This window comes from Heliangelus exortis, chromosome 8 (assembly GCF_036169615.1).
Source record: "Heliangelus exortis chromosome 8, bHelExo1.hap1, whole genome shotgun sequence".
In the NCBI taxonomy this organism is placed as follows: domain Eukaryota; kingdom Metazoa; phylum Chordata; class Aves; order Apodiformes; family Trochilidae; genus Heliangelus; species Heliangelus exortis.
Window position 1 is genome coordinate 3,740,818 of NC_092429.1, and position 21,226 is coordinate 3,762,043.

The 21,226-nt window shown below is 40.1% G+C and overlaps 1 protein-coding gene and 2 long non-coding RNA genes across 7 annotated transcripts in view; 1 reads left to right on the plus strand and 2 right to left on the minus strand.

Annotated features, from left to right (window-relative positions):
* LOC139798877 (uncharacterized) overlaps positions 1 to 79 on the minus strand; it is a 128,443-nt gene extending 128,364 nt beyond the window's left edge. The window contains exon 1 of one of the 4 annotated variants that reach the window (XR_011727016.1): positions 1 to 79. This is a non-coding gene — a long non-coding RNA (uncharacterized lncRNA). The other 3 variants (XR_011727019.1, XR_011727020.1, XR_011727018.1) reach the window with 3 other exon arrangements.
* Positions 79 to 20,814, plus strand: MYSM1 (Myb like, SWIRM and MPN domains 1). Its single transcript, XM_071750025.1, has 20 exons — positions 79 to 277; positions 1,887 to 1,959; positions 2,845 to 2,915; positions 3,994 to 4,071; positions 4,206 to 4,232; positions 4,706 to 4,784; positions 5,834 to 5,932; positions 6,521 to 7,281; positions 8,414 to 8,544; positions 9,698 to 9,801; positions 11,579 to 11,656; positions 12,354 to 12,442; positions 12,740 to 12,794; positions 12,879 to 12,929; positions 13,674 to 13,748; positions 14,015 to 14,203; positions 14,467 to 14,599; positions 16,563 to 16,668; positions 16,790 to 16,847; positions 17,662 to 20,814. The coding sequence occupies exons 1-20, from the start codon at positions 201 to 203 to the stop codon at positions 17,824 to 17,826; spliced, it is 2,499 nt and encodes an 832-aa protein (XP_071606126.1). The 5' UTR covers positions 79 to 200; the 3' UTR covers positions 17,827 to 20,814.
* Positions 18,294 to 21,226, minus strand: part of LOC139798878 (uncharacterized) — a 12,144-nt gene continuing 9,211 nt past the window's right edge. For both annotated transcript variants that reach the window (XR_011727022.1, XR_011727021.1), the window contains one exon: positions 18,294 to 18,624. This is a non-coding gene — a long non-coding RNA (uncharacterized lncRNA). The remainder of the gene's footprint in view (positions 18,625 to 21,226) is intronic.

The window sequence follows — 21,226 nt, forward strand, 5'->3', positions numbered from 1 at the left end:
CCTGCCAGCTGCCTCTCAGCTCCCGGCTCGCCCTCAGCTGTCCCCCCGCCTCCTACCCCGCCGCCATCTCTCCGCCTCCTCCCCGGCCTCTCCTCAGGCCCCGCCGCTTCACTGAGGGGACTGCGCACGCGCCGAGCCCCGACGATGCCCCCGCCACCGCCCCCTCCTCACTTCTCGCGAGATCGGCGGGGGCCGGTGTCATGGCGGCGGCAGTGGAAGAGCCGGAGGTGGACGTCGAAGGGGACTCGGTGGCCGGGTCCGGAGAAGCGGTGGTGGGGTGAGTGAGGGTCGCGCTGCGGGCTGGCAGCCTTTCCGCTCCGGGGAGAGCGCCTCTTCCTTCCCCCCCCCCTCCCCACAAGGCGTCACGGTTTGGGTGAGGGAGGTTTGCGTGAGGGAGGTTTGCGTGAGGGAGGTTTGCGTGAGGGAGGTTTGCGTGAGGGAGGTTTGCGTGAGAGGGATTGCGTGAGGGGGGTTGCGTGAGAGGTTTTACGTGAGGGAGGTTTGAGTGAGGGGGATTGCGTGAGGAGGTTTGCGTAAGGAGGTTTACGAGGGGAGGTTTGCGTGAAGGGGTTTGCGTGGGGAGGTTTGAGAGGGGAGGTTTGCGTGGGGGATAGTTGGGGGGATGGTGTTCCGTGGGAAGGTTTGCGTGGGGGGGAGTTGGGGGGTGTTCCGTGGGGAGGTTTGCGCGAGGGGGGGTTTCCGTGAGGAGACAGCGAGGGGAAGCGCGTCCGCGGAGCCCTGCGCGGTGCCCTGCGCGGTGCCGCTTGGTGGGGATGCGGGGGGCTGCGGGGCAGGGCCGCACTCACCCGGGTGCCAGGCGGTGCTCCTGGGCTCAGGGGACAGGGGATGGAGCTCCCTGAGGGCCCGTGGCGGGAAACGCCCGAGTGGAGCGGGGTCAGGCAGGGCCCTGAGGGGGGGTCCGTGGAGGCCCTGAAGCGGCGTCAGAGCCGCTGCCATCGGGTGACAGCGCGGGGATGGGGACATTGGGTGCTGAGGCTGCTGGGAGCCTCCTGAAAATACATGGACAGGAGGTTGCAAAACTGCCCAGCAAGGTTGTGGAGACGGGCAGGCTCATAACGCTGGATGTAAGGACGGTCAAGTAACTTAATTCCAGAAATCCGCGGGTAAAGGGTCTGTGGATGGATGCTGAAGGGAATGTGCTCCACAAATCCAGCTGCTGGAGGTGCTGGGAGGGTGTGAGAGGCTGGTGACAGATACTGTGGTGTGGTGTCCTGGTGTAGCATCTGCTGGAGACAAAATACTGGGTGAAGGGAACTATTGAGCTGACCCATTTCTTGGTATGCTCAATAATAATAATAATTTAAAAAAAAAATAAAAAAAGCAGGAGTTGTAATAGTTTGGGGCTGTACACAAGGATCTATGGCTAGCTCTAAAGAAATGGTTGAAATGCTGGGGGAAAGTGTTCAGAATAGGAGGGAAATTTAATTTAATAACATTAGAGGGGACATAGGGCTTATTAATCTTTAGACAGGTCTGAATGTTCTGGAAGCAAAGATTTAAAAAAATAATTATATAAAAGACTAAGTAGATTATATGATGTGTTAAAATGGATGAAATTTGATCAATGATGTTAATAAGTGTCAATTTTCTAGAAGCAGTAAGTATTTACAGTAAAGATCAAGTATAATCTTAATGATGTCCATAAGAGCAACCCTGTATGATTTAATGTATAAGCTTTCCTCAAGAGAAAATATACTAGAAGAGGGTAATGTATAACAGTCTGCAATACAGGATTTTAATTTTAGTATTTCATTTTGTCACCTTCTGGTAATGTTTTTATTACTCCTAGACTGTTAATTTACCTCTCACAGCATGCGTTCTGTTTGAATACCTTTTGTGATTTTAAACACTGGAATTTTTTTCAGAGCTCCTGAAAACACAGCTTCAGGCTTCCCACAGGATCACTATCTTGATTCCTGGAGAACGGGTAACAGTCTTGTAAGTGGTTTTATTAAAAGAATAGTGAGTTTATCAGAAATTCTGCTTTGCCCATTCTCTTCCCTTCATGTACATGTTTTTTTTTAGGTTTTTAACTAGTGCTTTTTGCTTACTTTTAGAACATATTACATGTTGATTCTTAATACTCAAGTAACAATGTGACATTGCTCAAATATGTCTCCAGTGGTCAGGGCAAACACAGCACAGAGAGCCAAATTGCTCTGTATTATTTCCCCTGCCCCTCCAGGGGAAGATAAAAAGGGGAATAAAGAAGACAAACCAAGAGACTTGGAGATTGGAAATTAGAACTAGAGCAGGGAAGGGCCCAGGGGAAGATAGAAAAGGGAATAAGGAAGAGAGACTTCAAGGTTGAAAATTAAAACTAGAATGGCTATAATAGAGCAGGGAAGGGATAGTGACAAATAGAAAAATAGTGAAAATTAGGGATAGATATACACACAAAACCTAATGTTAATGGTAGTTGATATACAAGTCTGAAGGTCCTTTGTGGCAGAGCCAACTTGGGAAGAAGGGCCATGACTTTCATCAGCAACAGGTGGAGTCTGGTTCTGCAGAGCACATGGTGAGCTGAGGAAAGAGAGCCAGCAGCCACCTGTGAAGATGTCCCCTAGAAGAGGGAAGGGAACCAAGGCCCAGCTTTCCTGCCCTTCTGGTGTTTCATAGGAAATGGTAGCAAATGGAAGGGAATATTGAGGTCATCCAGACCTTCTTTCTTCTGCCCCCTGGACCTCCTTGTAGTCCTAAGTAGCACCTTCTGTCTCTCTTGGGCTTGGCCATCAGAATTCATCACATCAGGGCCATAGAATTGTTTTCTGCCCTCTCAAACCATACCAAAATATTAACACATATTTATATTGTTTGCAGCCATGGACATTGGACAGCAGCATTAGTGAAGAAAACAGGTCTGTCATTGAGAAAATGTTGCTGGAAGAAGAGTATCCTTTTGCTGATTTGTGTGTATGTTTGTCTTGTGTAACAACAGAAAACATTGTGTTTCCAAAGGAACTGGGCTAATCTTGTTAAGGTGGCTGAAGCACAGTTGCAGAAACCAAGGAGGATTCCTGCATAAGTCATCAAGCTGCCTGCAGCTTCCTGGGATGCTTCAGGAAATGACTCCAAAACTGGCACTAGCACCCCAGATAGCAGTGTTTGTCCACACTTCAGAGCCACCTCCAGCCTTGTGCTAATGCAGCCACTTGTGTGGCTTCATGGTGAACCTGAGCAGACAGCTGATCTGGCCAAAAATAAGTAGTTCCTTTTGTTGAATTGTTCTTCACTTGAACACATTTACTGTCTGATTTTCTGTGGCTAAATTCATGCTTCTGCCAGCAAGTGAGATGAAAACAGGAAGGAACAGTAGGAACAGTTATGGCTGTTTTGGGCTTGGGGTTGTTTTTTTGGGGGGGGGCTTTTTTTGGGCTTATTTTTTGGGGTGGTTTTTTTGGGGTTTTTTTGGGTTTTTGGGTTTGGTTTTTTTTTTTTTTTTTTTTTTGTTTTGTTTTGTTTTTTCTTAAATAGTTTTACACTTCTCACATAAGCTGACCTCAGAGACTAGGTAAATCTAGCATTAGTAATCACTGGCTATTTTATTTTCATGTTCTTTTGGTAACTGAGTGAAGAAATATACAGTAAAAGAAGAACAAGAAAATAAAGCACTTAAAATTTTCATAGTAGAATGAAGCATTGAGGCTTAGTTTTAAATCAATAAGGTCTCAGTACCATGCACATGACTTCAGTGTAATTGCTAAATGAAAAAAAGAAAAATGCTGTTGTAGAAACAGTGTACCTGATTTGCTCAGAGAAATGTGAGCACAGGGGATCAGATGTCAAATGTCACTTCCTTATTCATGAAGTCAGTAGGAGTGAGTGAAATTGTGTGTATTGGTTCTGAAAGCAGAGCAGTACTTGCTTCTGCAGCTGAATTATGAAAAAGTGCAATTTATATGATCATTAGAATTACCACTAGTACAAATATCTCTGGTGTTTTGAAAACCTACTTAGTAAATACTTCAGATATTATTTATCTAATAAATCACTTCCTGAAAAAATATGGCTCAATCAAAAGGAAGCAAAGAAAAGACCTATGAAAAGGTAAGCTGTGTTCTGGGAATAATTCTGTTAGATGAGAAGAAATGGGGAGTCCTTTCAAAATAAGTTTATTTGCTGAGATATGCAACAGCAACACAATTATTAATTTTTATTTTCACTTTGTTTTTTATTTGCAGCCCACATAAGAAAACTGGAAAAGCCATGTATGTATACTTTAAAGACTGATTTGCATTTTAAGTGTAATGTCTGATTTTTGTCAAGTTACTGGACAGTATTTAAAGAAAAGTTAATTTCCTTAGTATTTTTTGTTTGGCTGTACAAAATTAAAGAGAGCTTTCAATGCAGAGAAATGTTGTCTGTAGTAATAGGCCTGTGGTAAAATATGTTCTGTTTTATAGCACAGTGGCCCTTGTGAAAAAAACCTTTTGTTAGTTTGACTTTGCTTTCTTGCTTCAACTTTTTTTGCAGTTTTGTTGTATTTACCATTAGTTACCTGTGAATCTTGTGTTACCTTCATGGGGAAGCTGACATGATTGTCATTGTATTACTTATCAGCCACATTCCTGTACAAAACAATACCTTGGGTTTTGTAGGAAATAGTCCTCCTGTCAGAAGTTGTCTTGTTAGTGGGATTTTTTTTTTAAGAAAGCACCAATTTCTGCTTCCTGCTTCTTAGAGTGCGATCGCCTACAAAGTCAGCTGGGTGCTCATTGAAGTGGACATCAGAAGAAAAAGAACTGTTTGAACAAGGAGTAGTAAGTTTGTTTATATATGTAATATCCTGAGTAGAAGCCATTAGTTTGTCTTAAATAACAAAATAATAATGAATATGCATAAGCATCTCATATTTATCTGCTTCTGCACTTCTGATGTGTTAAAAATAATCGCCATCTGCTAAGAGCATAATGGTAAATCAGTTTTCTATTGATGAATCCCCCAAAATGGCTTTGTTTACCAGATTTTGTTCCTGTGAGGCTGATTACAGTTTAAGATCACAAAACATATTTACAGCTTTAGGAATTGTACAGTTATAATGATGTAGTTAAATACAGGGAGTAGGGAATCCTAGAATGTCAGGTTGGAAGGGACCTCAAGGATCACCTGGTCCAACCCTTCTGATATTATTGTTTATATGAGATGTCTCAGCACCCCCTTGAGCTGAGACTTAAAACTTTCCAATGTGGAGGAATCCACCACTTCCCCTGGGAGACCATTCCAGTCTCTGACTTTTCACTCTCAGAGTGAAAAATTTTCCTCTTGTATTCAAATGGAATCTCTCCAGGAGCAACTTGTGCCCATTGCCCCTTGTCCACGGGACTCCTTGTAAACAGGGAATCTTCATCTGCTTTGTAGCCCCCCTTTAAGTGCTGGAACATCAAAATTATGTCTCCCCTAAACCTTCTCTTCTCAAGGCTGAACAAACCTGATCTCTTCAGCTTCTCCTCATAGGGCAAGTAGTGTGTGCTCAAGGCAAATCAGCTAATAAAGGGAAATCCTTTAACTATTGTTACAAGATCTTTAGAGATTATATGGTTGTAGAATGCTGAATGTAACAGGGTTTGCTTCACCAAGCACAAATTTATTTCAGTAACACTGGGTGAAGAAAATCCCTTAGTTAAGAGTAGTAATAACTTTGTGTAGCGTCCACTTCTCTTGGTAGATTATGAGTAGCAAAGTTCTTTACCATTGACTTGCTCTCTGTGCTTTTATAATAAAGAATTGAGTTTTTAAACTCTTTTGGCTCACAACCTGTGTGATGTGAGAGGTTGGGTGGGTGTTTGTGAGCTGCTTTGTTGCACTACAGATGAAATTTGGCCGCCGGTGGACGAAAATTGCGAAGTTGATTGGGAGCCGTACGGTTCTGCAAGTCAAGAGCTATGCTAGGCAGCACTTCAAGAACAAGGTAAAATGAGTTGCTCTGCAGTCAGCAAAAAGGCTGTTTGACCAGTAAGCAGTTGTAGTTATGGATTTAATCTGTCTTTTCAGACTGCTGTGTTAAAGTACGTACTGTAGTCCCATATTCAGAAAAGTTGAATATGCTCTAAATGCGAAGCCAGACCTGATTTCAAATTCCTGTAATTACTTCAGTGTCTTTATTGTTCCTATAAGTAAACAATAGATGTTGTATAATTGTAGCTAAACAGCTGGTCATTAGTCTGAAAATACTTGATTTCCCCTATACAGCTCTTTTAGCTGTGTGTTGTAGGTGTAGGTTTAGCTTTAGCCTCATTTGAGGCTTTGGGGAGATTTAAGAAGAAATTAGTAGTCTGACTGGGTTTTCTTTGATCAGAAATATGTATTCATTTCCACCTAGGCTGGAAGGATACCTGTGGCAAACTTAATTGCAGTGGATTAAAATGTTTTATAAGGGTGAAATGAAGAAGAAACACTTCAGAGTGTCTGCTTTTCAAGTAAAGTAGTTCTGGCTATTTGGGAGGTAGAGGAGATTGTTTTGGTTTTGCCTCCTAAAAATATTTTAAATTTTTCTAAGGCACAAAATGGTGATTCTGAAAAAGAAGAGCAAGGTCAGTGTGGTAGCAGTCTTCCCACTGAAGATGGGATAAGGGTTGAAGCGTGGTCATCTGGAAACTTGAGAAGCTGTGCAGACCCCCATCTGAATGCAGTGAAAATTGAAAAGCTGTCAGATGATGAAGAAATAGACATAACTGATGACATGGATGAGCTATGTTCTTCTACCTTCCAGCAAGAAACTGGAAAACTAGAATCAGCTGTTAATTCAAAAAATTCAGTGGAAGAAATCAAAGGAACAAAAGTTTTTTCATCTGTTGGACACAGTTCTGCAATTTCTTCACCTAAAGAAGATCCTCAACCTACCACCCAAGATCCAGTGGATGCACTGGTGTTTCCAGGTGTTGCAGCAACATGCCCTCAGCACCTGAGCAGTGATAAATCTGTGAGCTTAGATTATCAGCAATGCAGTAATTTTATTGAGAAAGCTGAACAAGGCAGACTGGTAACGTCTCGTGGCACCAGGCAAGTAACTGATCAGGAGCTTAATGAGGAACAGAGGGACCTGGCTGATAATGGATTGCTTTTTCCTTCTCCCTGCCAAGTGGATGAAGATCATCAAGAGGAAGCAGAGGAGCTTAAGCCACCTGATCAAGAAGTGGAGGTTGACAGAAGCATCATTCTGGAAGAGGAGAAGCAAGCTTTCCCAGAATTTTTTGAAGGGCGCCAGGCCAAAACCCCAGAGCGTTATTTGAAAATCAGGAATCACATTTTGAATCAATGGTGAGATGCATTCATTTCATTTACTGGAATAAGTGATTAAGATGGCTCATGGCCTCCTTTGTTGTAATTAAAACACTACTGATTACAAATAACTTTCCTCTGAAAAGAGTAGAATTTTTTTTGTGGTAGCAGTAAAAAGCTTGCCAGTGAACAGCACTGGTAATTAATGATTCTTTGCATCTCCCTTGTGTTGTTTTTTTCTGGCATTTTGGGAGCCAAGCAATGAAAATACTTTGAAGTATTATGGAAATCAGTGTCCTGTACTGGAACAAGCTGCATCCATTTGGATAGCACTGTTTTCTTCCACTTTTTGTCAGCCTGTGTCACCCTGTGTGTGAGGATGCATAATAAATGTATAATATAATAATAATTTTAATAATGGTTCCTCAAAATAACTGATGAAATTAATTCTGTAATTATATCTGTAGTGGTGCTGCTACAGAAGGGCTGCTAGAAGAGAGAGCTTGTGCTAGAGCAAATAATCCTGGCCAAAAAAGTACTTCAAATAAAGAATCAGTTTGGAGGGGTGCTTGTACACCTCAATATTTAATTGCTCATCTCCAAAGAATCAGTTCAAGGAACCTTAGTGATTTGTGGTAACAGGCTCAAAGTCCAGTTTGTTCTGCTACCAGTTTAGTGTGCTTGTGTTGCTTAGCTTGCCTTGAAGTAGAGAAAACTGCTGAGTTCAACTCTACTCTCAGTCAGTTGTCTTGTGTATTGACAGCTTGTTCTAGTTGCAAAAAAGCTCTAAAATTCCTTACCAGGCCAGTGTAGAACTGAACTGATTCAATATCAGTTTTCAAGCAAGCAGTAAGTGCATGGGGAGTGAAACAGGCTTATTTATTACCCCCAGGAAACCTATGATTCCATGAGCTGTTCAGACTAATGCAAACATTGTTATATCAGCACTTCTAAGAAATTAATTGCTTCCTGGCACCACTCATGTTGAACAGTTTGTTGTGCTGCATGGAACATCCCTTTCTCTCTGCATTAGTATGAATAACCCTAAAATACACCGGTGTGCTTTGTGCCATTTGTGTTTTTGCTGTGATTGGCTGAAGTCACACACCACCTTCCTTCCTTCCCCCAGCATTTGTTTCACTATCTGACAGTGTGCTGTGTTTTGTTTTAGGGAGAGACACAAACCCAAATACCTGAACAAGACCTCAGTCCGTCCAGGCCTGAAGAACTGTGGTGACGTTAACTGCATCGGACGGATCCACACGTACCTGGAACTAACAGGGGCAATTAACTTTGGCTGTGGTAAATTTATTTTTATTGGAATCGATTCAGGATTTAAATTCCAGTCAGTTCTTGCTGAACACAGCTATTTTTCATGGGCAGCTTTTTTTATAGCAATGAGTGTTTTCATGTGAGGGGTAAACATTAAGGTTAGTAGATGTGTCTGTAAAATAAAAGTCATAAGTTCCCTTCATTGAAGCATGGATGACTGCACTTAATAGGATCATTAATTAATAGGATCATTAATAAGCATCCATGGAGATAGTCTTCCAACTTTTCTGGCTCTTTGTGTCTTCAGTAATCATCTCTGTAGAAGAGTATTTTTTGGCTGTAGTTGCTATATTTATGTTCCAACCTATATGGCTGTAGCCTGTTTTGGTATTAATGCTGAAAGACTTCCTAATTGTTAGTGTACTGCTCACACAGTTAATCCTTGCTAGGATCCTTACTAGGGAGAATCTTCTGAGCAGATTCTCAGGGCCTTTGTATCCTGCTTACCACATTATGGATTTTTGGTTCTACACGAGATGTTTTCCTTTTTTCTTATTCTTCTTCTCCCACCACTTCCCTTGTGTCTACCACATACCAGCTAGTGGGGTCATTTTGTTTTGTGCTTTTTTGTCTGTGTAGAGTTTTTTCCTGATACCTGCAGTATCTGAAAGTCTTCCCTCTCTCTGTTCAAGACATAGAGCAAATTACTGGTTTGTTTTTTTTTTTTCTCGTACTGAATTATAACTATCTCCTAAATAAAAACCCAATGTCTTCATTCTCAGGACTAGTTTTCACAAGATTCAAATGCTCAAATAAGGTGACTTGTTAAAAGTATGTATGCACTTATAAGTTACCCTCAGGATTGATTTTGGCTGACAGCTGAATGACAGTCTCCTTGGAGAGGAGACATGGCCTACAAATACATTTTGTCTGAAAAAAGGTAACAATAAGGAAGGAGTTTTTCCTGTCTTGAAAATGCTGTGGTAGTGGGAGAGGGCTATGTAATCTGTTAGTAATCTGACCATCAAGAAATCACTTTTCAATGTGGGTTTTGCTTGTTACTGCTTTTTTCTTTATGACATTTGTCATTATCACCAATCTGTGTCATTCTGGGCTCTGTCCCAGAAAGAAGAGGCTTCATACCCTGCTGCAGTTGAGTGTTTCTCTCTTCTGTGTCCTGCAGAGCAGGCTGTGTATAACCGACCCCAGACAGCTGATAAAACACGGGCCAAAGAAGGCAGAGACAGAGTAGAAGCTTTCCAGCTTGCTCACCGCCTGCAGTCCATGGTATGTTTTGGTGAGGGCAGCAAAATACATTACACATGGAGGAGGTTTTCTCAGTCTTTGTTTCCAAGCCAGGAAATTTCTCCTCTTGTTCAGTTTGCAGCTTCTGTAGGGTGCCCTATAATTCAAGAGTCGGTCTGAGCACAAGTGACAAGACAGGTGTCAGCCCTGACTTCTGCTGTCTTACACATTTGATTTCTCTGCAGGTAGTTAACTACAGTTGTGCTTCAGGCTTTTCCCTGGAGCTCAGGCCCCTTCCTCCTCTCTTACAAGTTTTTTAGCCTGTATTAGCTAGAAATTAATGTAGTGTGTTGGTAGTGTGTGATTAAGTTGCTTGCATTTTAACTGTTAAGGATTCCAGGTGTATGATCTGACTTACTGAGAGCCTTATCCACACAATTAGCAGTATCTCATTTACAACTAGAATGAATTTATATTACATTACATTTACAACAAGCCTGAATTACCAAGGCTTGCCAGATTTAGTTTTCATATTCACATTTCATGTAGCATTTTTAAGCACCTCATAGTAAAATTGATGAGGGGATGACTGAACTGTAGCATACACAAGATGTAAACATACTGAGTTTAGAGCTTTTTGTATTGCCTGAGCTGTAATTCAGAGCTGGATAATAATGCACTGTTGCTGCCAGAGATGCTGATGATCTCTGGTCCGTTGACCAGGTGTGAAGTTTTTCAGCCTCAAAAACTGAAAACTTCACTGATGATTTTTCATGACAGACTGGGAAGTACTTAATTAATTCTACAGAACCTGAGGGTCTTCTTTCTTTTCTGTCAGCACATCATAGCATTAGTAACATTCACATGGCAGTAACTGTTTCATAGAATCATAGAATCCTAGGGGTTGGAAGGGACCTCGAAAGATCATCTAGTCCAACCCCCCCTGCCAGAGCAGGGCCCCCTAGAGTACATCCCCTAGGAACGTGTCCAGGTGGGTTTTGAATGTCTCCAGTGAAGGAGACTCCACAACCCCCCTGGGCAGCCTGTTCCAGGGCTCTGTCACCCTTACAGTAAAAAAATTTTTTCTGATATTCAACTTGAACCTCCTATGCTCCAATTTACACCCATTACCCCTTGTCCTATCACTGGTCACCACTGAGAAAAGCCTAACTCCATCTCCCTGACACTCACCCCTTACATATTTGAAAACATTGATGAGGTCACCTCTCAGTCTCCTTTTCTCCAAACTAAAGAGACCCAGCTCCCTCAGCCTTTCCTCATAAGGGAGATGTTCCACTCCCTTAATCATCTCAGTAGCTCTGCACTGGACTCTTTCAAGCACTTCCCTGTCCTTCTTGAGCTGAGGGGCCCAGAACTGGACACAATACTCCAGGTGCAGCCTCACCAATGCAGAATAGAGGGGGAGGAGAACCTCTCTTGACCTACTAACCACCCCCTTTCTAATGCACCCCAGGATGCCATTGGCCTTCTTGGCCACAAGGGCACATTGCTGGCTCATGGTCATCTTCTTGTCTACCAGGACCCCCAGGTCTCTTTCCCCTACACTGCTCTCCAGCAGCTCAGCCCCCAACCTATACTGGGACATCGTGTTGTTCTTCCCCAAATGCAAAACTCTACACTTCCCCTTGTTGAATTTCATCATGTTTCTCCCTGCCCAACTCTCCAGCCTGTCTAAGTCTCTCTGAATGGTGTTGAGTGGTGTTGGTGTGGCTGATGAAATTAAGTCAATGCAGTAATTAAGTCAATGCAGTTTTTTCAGGAGTATGATCCTTGACCCCTCTTGGTTTGCTTGCTGCAGCGCACGAGAAGACGGCGAGTGCGAGACCCCTGGGGAAACTGGTGTGATGCAAAGGATTTGGAAGGACAGACCTTTGAGGTAACCCTTCTGTGTCTGAAACTTTCCTTACCAGACTTTCCTTGCAGGTGGTGTTGCATCAAATAGACAAGGGAAAGAGTTGTGTAAAAGGTACTCGGCCTCTGTGGAAGCAATAATTAGAAAGTTTGCAGCTGTGTGATGCTGATCAGTACAGCTGCACTGAGGTGGTGACAGAGGTGTTCAGGGTGTGAGCACCTCTGCTTGTGCTATAAAGCTTTGTCTTCACTGCCTCTAACAGTAGGAGATAGGAGAGTAAGGTTTAAATATTTTTTTTTCAGTCCTTGATTTCTTTGTGCTTATAATGCAGGTGATATGAATTGCTAATATTAATGGTGTTAAGAGGTGTCATGAGAGGTTCTGCCCATGGATTGTAGTACTGGCAGATTTTCTCAGTTCTCACAGTAAGGTTTTTGCATGGTTGGTGATAAGGGCTATGATTTTATTCAATCTGATTCACTTGGGGAATGTAAGAATGCTCTTATCAGGCATCTTGTGGACTTAATGGCTGATTGTCATTGCTCTCATGCTGCTCTCTGCTGTGGTTATTGCCCTCTATCTGGAGCAGTCCTGTAAAAGCAAATATCAACAGGACACTGATGTCAGTAATTTATTCTGATCTGGTTTTGGAATCACCACTGAAAGACCACTTAAAAGTTTAAGATAGATTTAATTTTTTTACATTTTTTTTGTTTTTTAGCATCTGTCTGCTGAAGAATTAGCAAGAAGAAGAGAGGAAGAAAAACTGAAACCTGCAAAATCTTCTAAAGGTTCAAGACAAGTGAAAAGGTATTATTTGATGTGCATCATGTTCAAACATAGATCTAGAAATGAAATTACTGTCTTGGGTGGTGTCTGGCTAGAATGCTGCAAGTCATGAATCTGCATTCTGACCTGAGGTGCCATGTTTGCATTTCCAGTGTGAGTAGTGAACTTTCTGTATTTGGTGGAAGTCATCCTAGTGTGGGATAAGAACATCCAGTAAAGAAAACAAGGTTATTCCTCCTCTGCCAAGGAGAGAGTGGGAAGCTTGAAAAGTTTCCTGACTGTCCTACATCTTTAGAGAAATTTTCTTTCGTTTTATAGTTCCTTTGATCCCTTTCAGCTGATACCATGCTGTTTATTCACTGAAGAAAAACAGGTATGTACCTATAGCTGAATAATCATGAATGCTTTATTATTTACATTACTTTTCTTACACTTACTATTGCATTTATCATTTCAGGAACCTTTTCAGGTGAAAGTGTCTTCCGAAGCCCTTTTAATAATGGATTTGGTGAGGATTAAGTTTTACCTTTCAAAAAACTATTACGTATAGATTGTGCTATTTTTTTTAATGAGCAACATAAGGAGATTGAGAAATACAGAACTTTTATTCATGTCTTTCCATTCAGACTTGGAAGTGAGAATCTAGTATTAAATAAGGCCCTAAAAGATGAACATTTAATGTTATACTTGTTTTTCCTTAGAAGGTAAACGGTTGCACATTTAAGAGCATTACTTATACTCTCTGTAATATGTTTAAATATAATCTGATTAAAGCTAATTTCTAAAATAGTGACATTTAGAAACCTTTTGGGTTCATTTTCTACTGCTCTGGGAATTGATTTTGTGTTTAGAGAGCAACGTGTGAGTTGTTTTAATAACACCAGGTTGTACCAAAATTGCAGTTATTCAGCACTGTGCAGTGTTGCACAGGCTTCAGTTTTGGGAGCTGATGTTGCTTTGTATAGGAAGGCTGTGTGTGTGTGTGTGTGTGTGTGTGTGTGTGTGTGTGTGTGTGTGTATATATGAGACACTATATGCATGCCTGTCTATAATAAGCAAACATATTTTCTGTTTGCTTTAAATTGAATCACTGGATCTGTGAGAATCTGTAGCTGTCCAGCATTTTCCTTCTGAACATCACTGAGAAGTTACTGAGCTGTTGCAGTGAGGCAGATGTGTTTTGTTGTGTGCAGATCAGAAGTAGGAAAAGTTACACAACTTGAAGATTAATAATGGTTTAATATCATTCTAGCACTCTCACGTGTCTATGGCAGAAGTAATAGGGCTGCTAGGGGGAAGATATTCTGAAGCTGATAAAATTGTTCAAGTAAGTGTCTTTTTATATTTTCTCTAAATTATTAAAACTGATGACAATATGTGTAACATAAATTGTTATTTCTGAAGGGCAGTTACTTAAATATAACAAGTTGCTAACTGTAGTCTAACTAGAATTAGCTTATGTTCAAATGTTGGCATTTCAGCTCTGTCACCAGGAAGGTTGGTATACGCCTTAAAATTCTTTAAATTTTCTTTAATTGATGGAGATTTTTTTTTGCATTTATCCAACTAGAGATTTTTTTTTTTTTCTGACAGGTTTGTGCAGCAGAACCATGCAACAGCCTCAGCACAGGACTGCAGTGTGAGATGGATCCAGTGTCTCAAACCCAGGCCTCAGAAACACTGGCTGCCCGAGGATACAGTGTGATCGGGTGGTACCACTCCCACCCAGCCTTTGACCCCAACCCCTCCATACGAGATATTGACACCCAAGCTAAATACCAGGTACTTGCTGGGCTGTACATTTCAAACCAAATAAATAGGAAAAAAAAAAAAAAAAAAAAAAAAGGCCCAACAACCCTAAAGCCTCCCTGGTTTTTCCAACGTAAATATTTCCCACCTTATCGCTCAAATGCGTGTTAAAATAAGCTAATTCATAAACTGACATAAATTCTTTTAGTAATTTTTTGGTTTTAGATTTCAGAATGCTGTGAAGAAAAAGTTGTGTTTCTTGTATGTGATGGTTTTTGTGTGTTTTTTTTTTTCAGAGTTATTTCTCCAGGGGTGGTGCCATGTTCATTGGGATGATCATAAGTCCTTACAACCGCAATAATCCTCTTCCATATTCTCAGATTACTTGTCTGGTAATTAGCAATGAGATCAGTTCTGATGGTTCCTACCGTAAGTACTGGTATTTTATCCATCATCTTAATTTTTTCTTTTTTATACTAAAGGGGAAAAATGTTGCTCTTCAACTTGAGAGATAAGTGTTTATATATTTTCATGCTGGTAACTTGTGCTGTGCAAGACAAGGAAATTCAGTTAAATCCTGCAAGTAGCCCATGCTGTCATGACAAGAATGTACCAGTGTCAGTAGACAGAAGATTGGGGTTTTTTGTATTAGGATTTCCCACAATCCAGGATAGAAATTAAAAGGGTTGGGAGAAGAGTCTCTGTATCCATATGAATAGCTGAGAAACTGTTTCGTGTGTATTATTTATGTTACAAAATCCAGAACAGGTCCTCTGAGTGCAGAGACAGAAGTACAGTAGCAAAGATTTGGCTGCTATAGTGGCCAAAAATCCTTATTTGAGTAACTTAGCATTCAGAAGGTCAAAGGAGCAAACTTGCCAGCTGTCCAGGAAAAGACAAGATATGAAAGATGAAATGCTGTGCGGGCATGAATCCCAGCCTGAGAGAACACATTCCTGATTAAAAATGTCATTGGCATTTCATGAAAATGAGATGTTTTCCTTTCTTGAATAGTTAAGAACACATCATAGAAAATTTATGGTATTTCCAGGGATGACCAGATCTTCTGTTCATTCCCCAACATGAATTTGAGGACAATTCCCCTGGTACCAGTATATGGATATGCAGTAGCTGCCTCTTCTCTCTCTGTCTCCCCCTCTTTTTGCATCCAGACTCCAAGGTTCCCAGTTTTCTTGGCAAGGCAATAGCAGTGGTTGGGTGAGCTGACAGTTCCCCCTCTGTTTTTTCCTGTGGAAGTAAGCAAGGGAGGGACCATCTGCCCACAGCCTTGCTTCACAGTCCTGGGGGAAGTGAAGTGGTGGCCACATCTGTGCAATAATTCCTGTTTATTACACTTTTTGTACTGCAGTCTCATCTTCATTTCCCATCAAGGTGTGGAGTTAAAATAATTAGGAACTTTCCCTGCCCTTAGAAGTAGACTTTTATTTGGTTGTACATATTTTTTATCTGAGATGACTTAATATATTCACTTGTTTCCTAAAATCAAGTTTTTACAAAACAGTATCTCCTGCAGCTCTTCAAAAAACTGACACCCCAGCAATAGCACTACAATACAGTGCAAGTGAACAACAGTTAGAATTTTTTATGAGCCAGAAGTATTTCTCTAGATTCTTAGTGTTGGAAATGCATTCTGTGCTGACCACTTCCCACATTTCAGGTGTGCTCAGGTAGCAAATTTCTATATGCTTTCTATATGCTTTGAGATCTAGTTGGAAAGCATGCATTTCATCTCTTTAAATCCTTGTGGTCTTGGAAAGCCTTTTTTGTTTAGTTGGTTTTTGGTTTTAATGACTGTAAGTTTTAGTCATTAAGTCTAAATTTGTCCTTCCCTGATTTTTGGTAACTGAATTGTGCTCTGCAAGTAAGTATTTGGTGTTTGCTTACAGTACTTTCAAATTTTCTCTTCCTCCTCCTGTAATAATCTAGAATAATTTCTTCCTTTAGGAACACACTTCTACTGAAATCCAGACCAATAGTGAGTTCACACATGGAAAACAAAACCTTTTTTTATTCACCCGATAACCACAGAGATCTTAGAGAGACTGCACCAGTGTCAGTGGTATTAGGTTAGAAAAACTCAGCTAATCTTGCCATTTTTGTGTTATGAGGTAGATTTCTGTGTTTTTCCTTATAGCATGAGGAATTGGTGAGGGCAAAAAGGAGGAGAACAGGTTTGTTCCCTACTCCCCCCAAAATTATGGTTGGAATGCAAAATAGGGAGTGCTTTTTACTTTTGCTTCCTAACTCCAGGCTTCTGCAGCCACCAATAAATTATGAGCAGATATGGGGAAGGAAGGGATTGCATCTGAAACTAACAAAGAAAAAGTTGAGTGTACAAAAACACTGAATAATTGTGTTCCATTGATTCCAGGCCTGCCTTACAAATTTGAAGTACAGCAGATGTTGGAAGAACCTCAGTGGGAATTAGTATTTGAAAAAACAAGGTGGATAATTGAAAAATACAGAAGCTGCCATAGGTATCTCTCTGTTTCTATGATAAAGAATAGCCAGTTTAGGATTTTTTGCATGCTTATTATTGGTGCTTCAATAAAGATGTGTGTCTGCTTTCTACAATACTCTTTGTTTTTCTCTCAACAGCAGCGTCCCCATGAATAAAATTTTTCATAGAGATTCTAACCTCACTTGTTTGCAGAAAGTAAGTTCTCTTCATTTAATTTTCAGATGCTCTAATTTAAATGCTTTCTTTAATACAAATCTGTTTCTTCTCATCATAAGTCACTTGAAGGTATGTTTTTTACAAATCAGAGATGGAAACCAGTCCCAATAAATGGCTTTGGTAGTGTAATTTATGAATTTACCAACTCAAGGAGAATAATCTTCATTTGGGGACCACAATTACATGCAAATACCAAATTTTAACCTTTTTTTGAAGAAGAAAAGAATGTCAAATCAATGAAGTCTCTTCTCAGCACGTTGTATGCTTTCAGTGTAGACAACTGCAGGTGTTTCAAAAGATGAGGACTTCCTTTGATCAGTCAAGTTCTGTGCCATGTTTGTCAGGCAGAAGTGGGAACTTCAATTTTCCACTCAAAGGAGTCATTGCTGTGAAGTTCTAAATAACTACAGCTGTGACATTAATTGCACAAACAAGACAGAACATCTGCCCAAAGCAATAGACATAAACAGAAAACACATACACAGTGATTACCCACATTTTTTTTTTTTCCTCTCACCATGACTTTGCTCATAAACAACTGCAGTCTAAAATTGAGTTGGTAGAAAACTCCTGAATTTAGCTACTGTGTAATTGGTTTTAAAGAACTGGTTTTAAATCACCCATGTGTTCCTGTGTCACTGTCTAAAATTTATATTGTACAGTTGAACATTTTCTGTAGTGTTTATTACAAATAACCAAAACTCCCCTTGGCATACTTATCAGCTAGGAGGGGGAAAAAGTAAATTCAGGAACAATTAAGACTTTTTTTAAAATCTCCCTTTCTTTTGACTAGCTTTTGGAGTGCATGAGGAGGACTTTGGGCAAAGTAACAAACTGCTTCATTGCTGAAGAATTATTGACTCGGATAGAAAACTTATTCCTTTCTACATACAAGAGTGAGAAAAAGAGTAATGCTGAAGAAAATGAGAATGACTGTTCAAAAGAACTGCTAGTGTGATGGCTTTAATGAACAAAAATTACTGATTTTTTTTTTTTTTTTCCCCTCCTCCCCATAATGTCAACTCTTTCAGTGTTATTATCCATTTTATATAGTAACTGGTACAGAATCCAGTGTCATCTGACTGTTAAACATATTTGGAAAAAAACCCTGATGTGTGTGACCTGACTACACAAGGAATGCTTAATACTAATATTTTGTAAAAAATGGGTGCTACAGAATTAATTGATTTACCAGCAGTCTGCCATTTGGGAAGAAGGACAGCCTGACAAGGATCCTGTGTGTCAGCCTTCAAGGAGAGTTTGTCCTCTCAAGTGTTTCAGTTTGAGAATTTTCTCATATCTTTTATCTATAGGTAACCATCTAACCTGGAATCAGTTTATTCCTCAATACTTTAGAGACTAAGTTTGAATCAGTTCACAAAAAACTTGCAACTTAACTGAAATGAAAATATTGTAGCTCACTGATTTCAAACTTTTCCTGGTATCCAGTCTGAAGTATTATTCAGTTGTGGTTTAATACAGCATTTGATTTTGAAGTTTATTTTTTTTTTCCCCATTGATCCTTGTGGTCAAGTAGCTTTTTTGGCATGCTCTTTGCCATCTTACTTCTTTATCTAGGGAGGAAAAGTTGGCAATTTTTCATGACTTCTCAGTAGTAGTTATGCTTGTTTCCAGTGGAAATGTTGACTCCTGTCTTATGACAGGTTGCAGTCTTTCTGATCTTCCATTCTATGGGGAGAAATTGTGCTCTTCTGACAGATCATTGTGATTTGTCCACTTGATTTGCCACTGTTTCCTGTGGAAACAAGAGCTCTAGATTAACAGCAAACTTAATGCAACAAGCAGAAACGTGTTTGTCTTAAAGAAAAAACCCACCAACTTTGATATTCAGAGTCTTCTCTATAATCTGCAGTTCAGTAAGAAAACGTACTGGTTTGTATCAGTTTGGTTACAATTTCATACAAGTATATTCAGATAGATTGGTGTTGATTGAGAAGTTTCTTAATTGCAAGTTGGAAATGTTTCAAAAGTGTCTTTGTAATGAAAATCTGCTTTAAATGTTGCTTTCTAAATGAGGATTTCTATATAGTTAATACTATTTACACAGATTTATCTTGGGCAAAGTTTCTCAGGTCTAAAATATATTTGAAAACATGAATCAAGCAAGACAGTTTCTAGCTAGAGGGATGACAGTAGTTTAAATTCTTATTTTAAAAAATACGTTTGTATATATCTAGTTCTACATAACATAAATGGAATTTAAGATTTTATGTTTACATTTTTAACATCAGCATTTTGTTTGTATAAAGTTGGAAAAGCTTTAAAATTGTGAAGCTGCATCCCAAGGAGGGAACTCCTGTACAGGAAGCTAAAAATGCTGGGGTTTAAAATTTTTTTTAATTATTATTTTTATTTATCATGCCTCATAAAGTGTTTGTCTCTTTTTGTGACTAAGTAGAAGGTGTAGAACCCATGAAGTGTGAGCTCTTGATACGTGGTGATTGTCTCAATGCAAGATTCAAGAGCCATGGATTTAAAAACCCTGGAGAATGTTCTATGCTCTTCTGTGTTCAGATCCACTGGTGCCCAGCTTTAGGTCCCACTGCTGTGTATCATTTACAAACCAGAGTATCCATCCTTGTAAGGCATGTGGACTCAGTCTGCATGTATTCCAAAATGTCACCTTTGGGACTTCCTTATTCAAAATACTGCATGGCTTTCTCTCTTTCCAGTTGAAACTGCACTCTTGGTGAGAAAGCTTCTCTTCCCTTAGTTGTGGAGTTGTGCAGTGTCAACAATTCTTTGCAGTTTTGCATAGGTTACTTTGTAGAAAAAACACACAGTATAAATATATGTACTAAAAGTTGTAATTAGTTCTGATTTGTAGGAAGAGAATCTTGAACCTCTCGTGTACTCATCCAAGTACAGTCTCTTTCTAACCAGGAAGGTTGAATGTCAGTATTATCCAATCAGAGGTAACAACGTGCTGGCTGCTTCTATGTTTAATGATTAAAAAGAGTTAAAGTAATAACCTTGTATTTTTTGTCTTTGATAATGATGTTAAAGAATAGCTTTGAGTAAAACATGCTTCTGAAGTTGTTTGTTTCTTGAGACCAGGCCGTGGTGCAGTCTTCAGCCTTTGATAAGCACAGAAAAACTCCAAATGTTGGACAAGGTGGTGTGGGGGGAAATAAAAACTGCAAGTCCCAGTGTGACTCTGTTGCCCCACGACACTGTATGTGAGTTGGAAATACCCCAGCCAATGCTAAATAATAATTCTGTGGGCAGAAGTAGAAGGGTAACAAAATAACCTACTTTCCATAAGTTATTTTGACTTCACGGTTAAGATTTTGGAAGTCACATGCTTGTGAGATGATCAAGGTCTGTTCTCCATTAAAAATTTTAATTGGAAGCTCTTTTCTCCATCCAGCAATTCTTTTAATGCTGGTTTTGCTTTAGTGCACCTGTTGCAGACTGAAATGCAGTTTCTGTATGTAAGGTGGTTTTTTTTTTTTTCAGTTTTTTGCCTTGCCAAGTTGTTGTTCAGGAGCTGGGGAGTGTTTGAGTAGCAAGTAAAATGATACAGTTTAAACTGGAAGAGTTAACAGTTTTAAAATTAAGAGGAAACCAACTCCCAAACACTAAAGAGGTACATTCTGGCCAGTATCCTGTATGGACATTTGTTGGCCAAGTTCAGTTTTGCTGTCCCAGTTATCAGCAGTGCTTCTCCAGAGGGATATGTGCCCTTTGTTCCAGGGAAGGGCAATGCCCCTATTTTTTTTAAATAAGTAACTTTACAAGAACATTTCACTTGAGGAAGTCCAGAAGGGAACCAGAAGAACCAAACTCAAAACAAGCCATAGAAAAATGTTAATACTATTGCCATTGATATTAAGTACTTTTTTCCCTTTTGCTTGCTGTTTTGATGTTCCTGACTGGTATACAAGAGTCTACTAATAAAGACAGCATATGCAGTACCTTGAAAGGTGTGTTCCAGATTTCTAATTGCTTCTTATCTCTTGAGCCTCAGGACTGGCTGTTCCTTTGCTCCATGCCAGTTACAATAACAGGGATTCACCCAAATTTAACACCACCAGAGGGAGCATTGCCACAGCTGATAAAAGAAAAGGTTTGAAACAAGCACAAAACTCAGTGCACATAAACTTCTGCCTCGTAGTTAAATTTTATGGGCAGTAGCAGTGTATCTTGGTATGGATTTGTTTTATTTGTTCCTACAAACCCACTGCTTTAGCCTCATTCAGAAAACTCCAATGGTGCCTTGTGGCTGGAATGGTAGATGGGTATTTTCCACACCAGTTTCAGGCTGTAGGATCACAGAAATAATGTATTGTCCTTGTTTTCATGGGCAACTCCAGTGAATCCTGAGAGTGATGATC

Excerpts from the sequence above, each read along its gene's own strand:
- MYSM1 (XM_071750025.1), top strand. The coding sequence starts at position 201 with ATGGCGGCGGCAGTGGAAGAGCCGGAGGTGGACGTCGAAGGGGACTCG. Across the intron at positions 4,785-5,833 it reads AACTGTTTGAACAAGGAGTA|ATGAAATTTGGCCGCCGGTG; the intron begins GTAAGTTTGTTT and ends GTTGCACTACAG. Across the intron at positions 14,204-14,466 it reads ACACCCAAGCTAAATACCAG|AGTTATTTCTCCAGGGGTGG; the intron begins GTACTTGCTGGG and ends TTTTTTTTTCAG.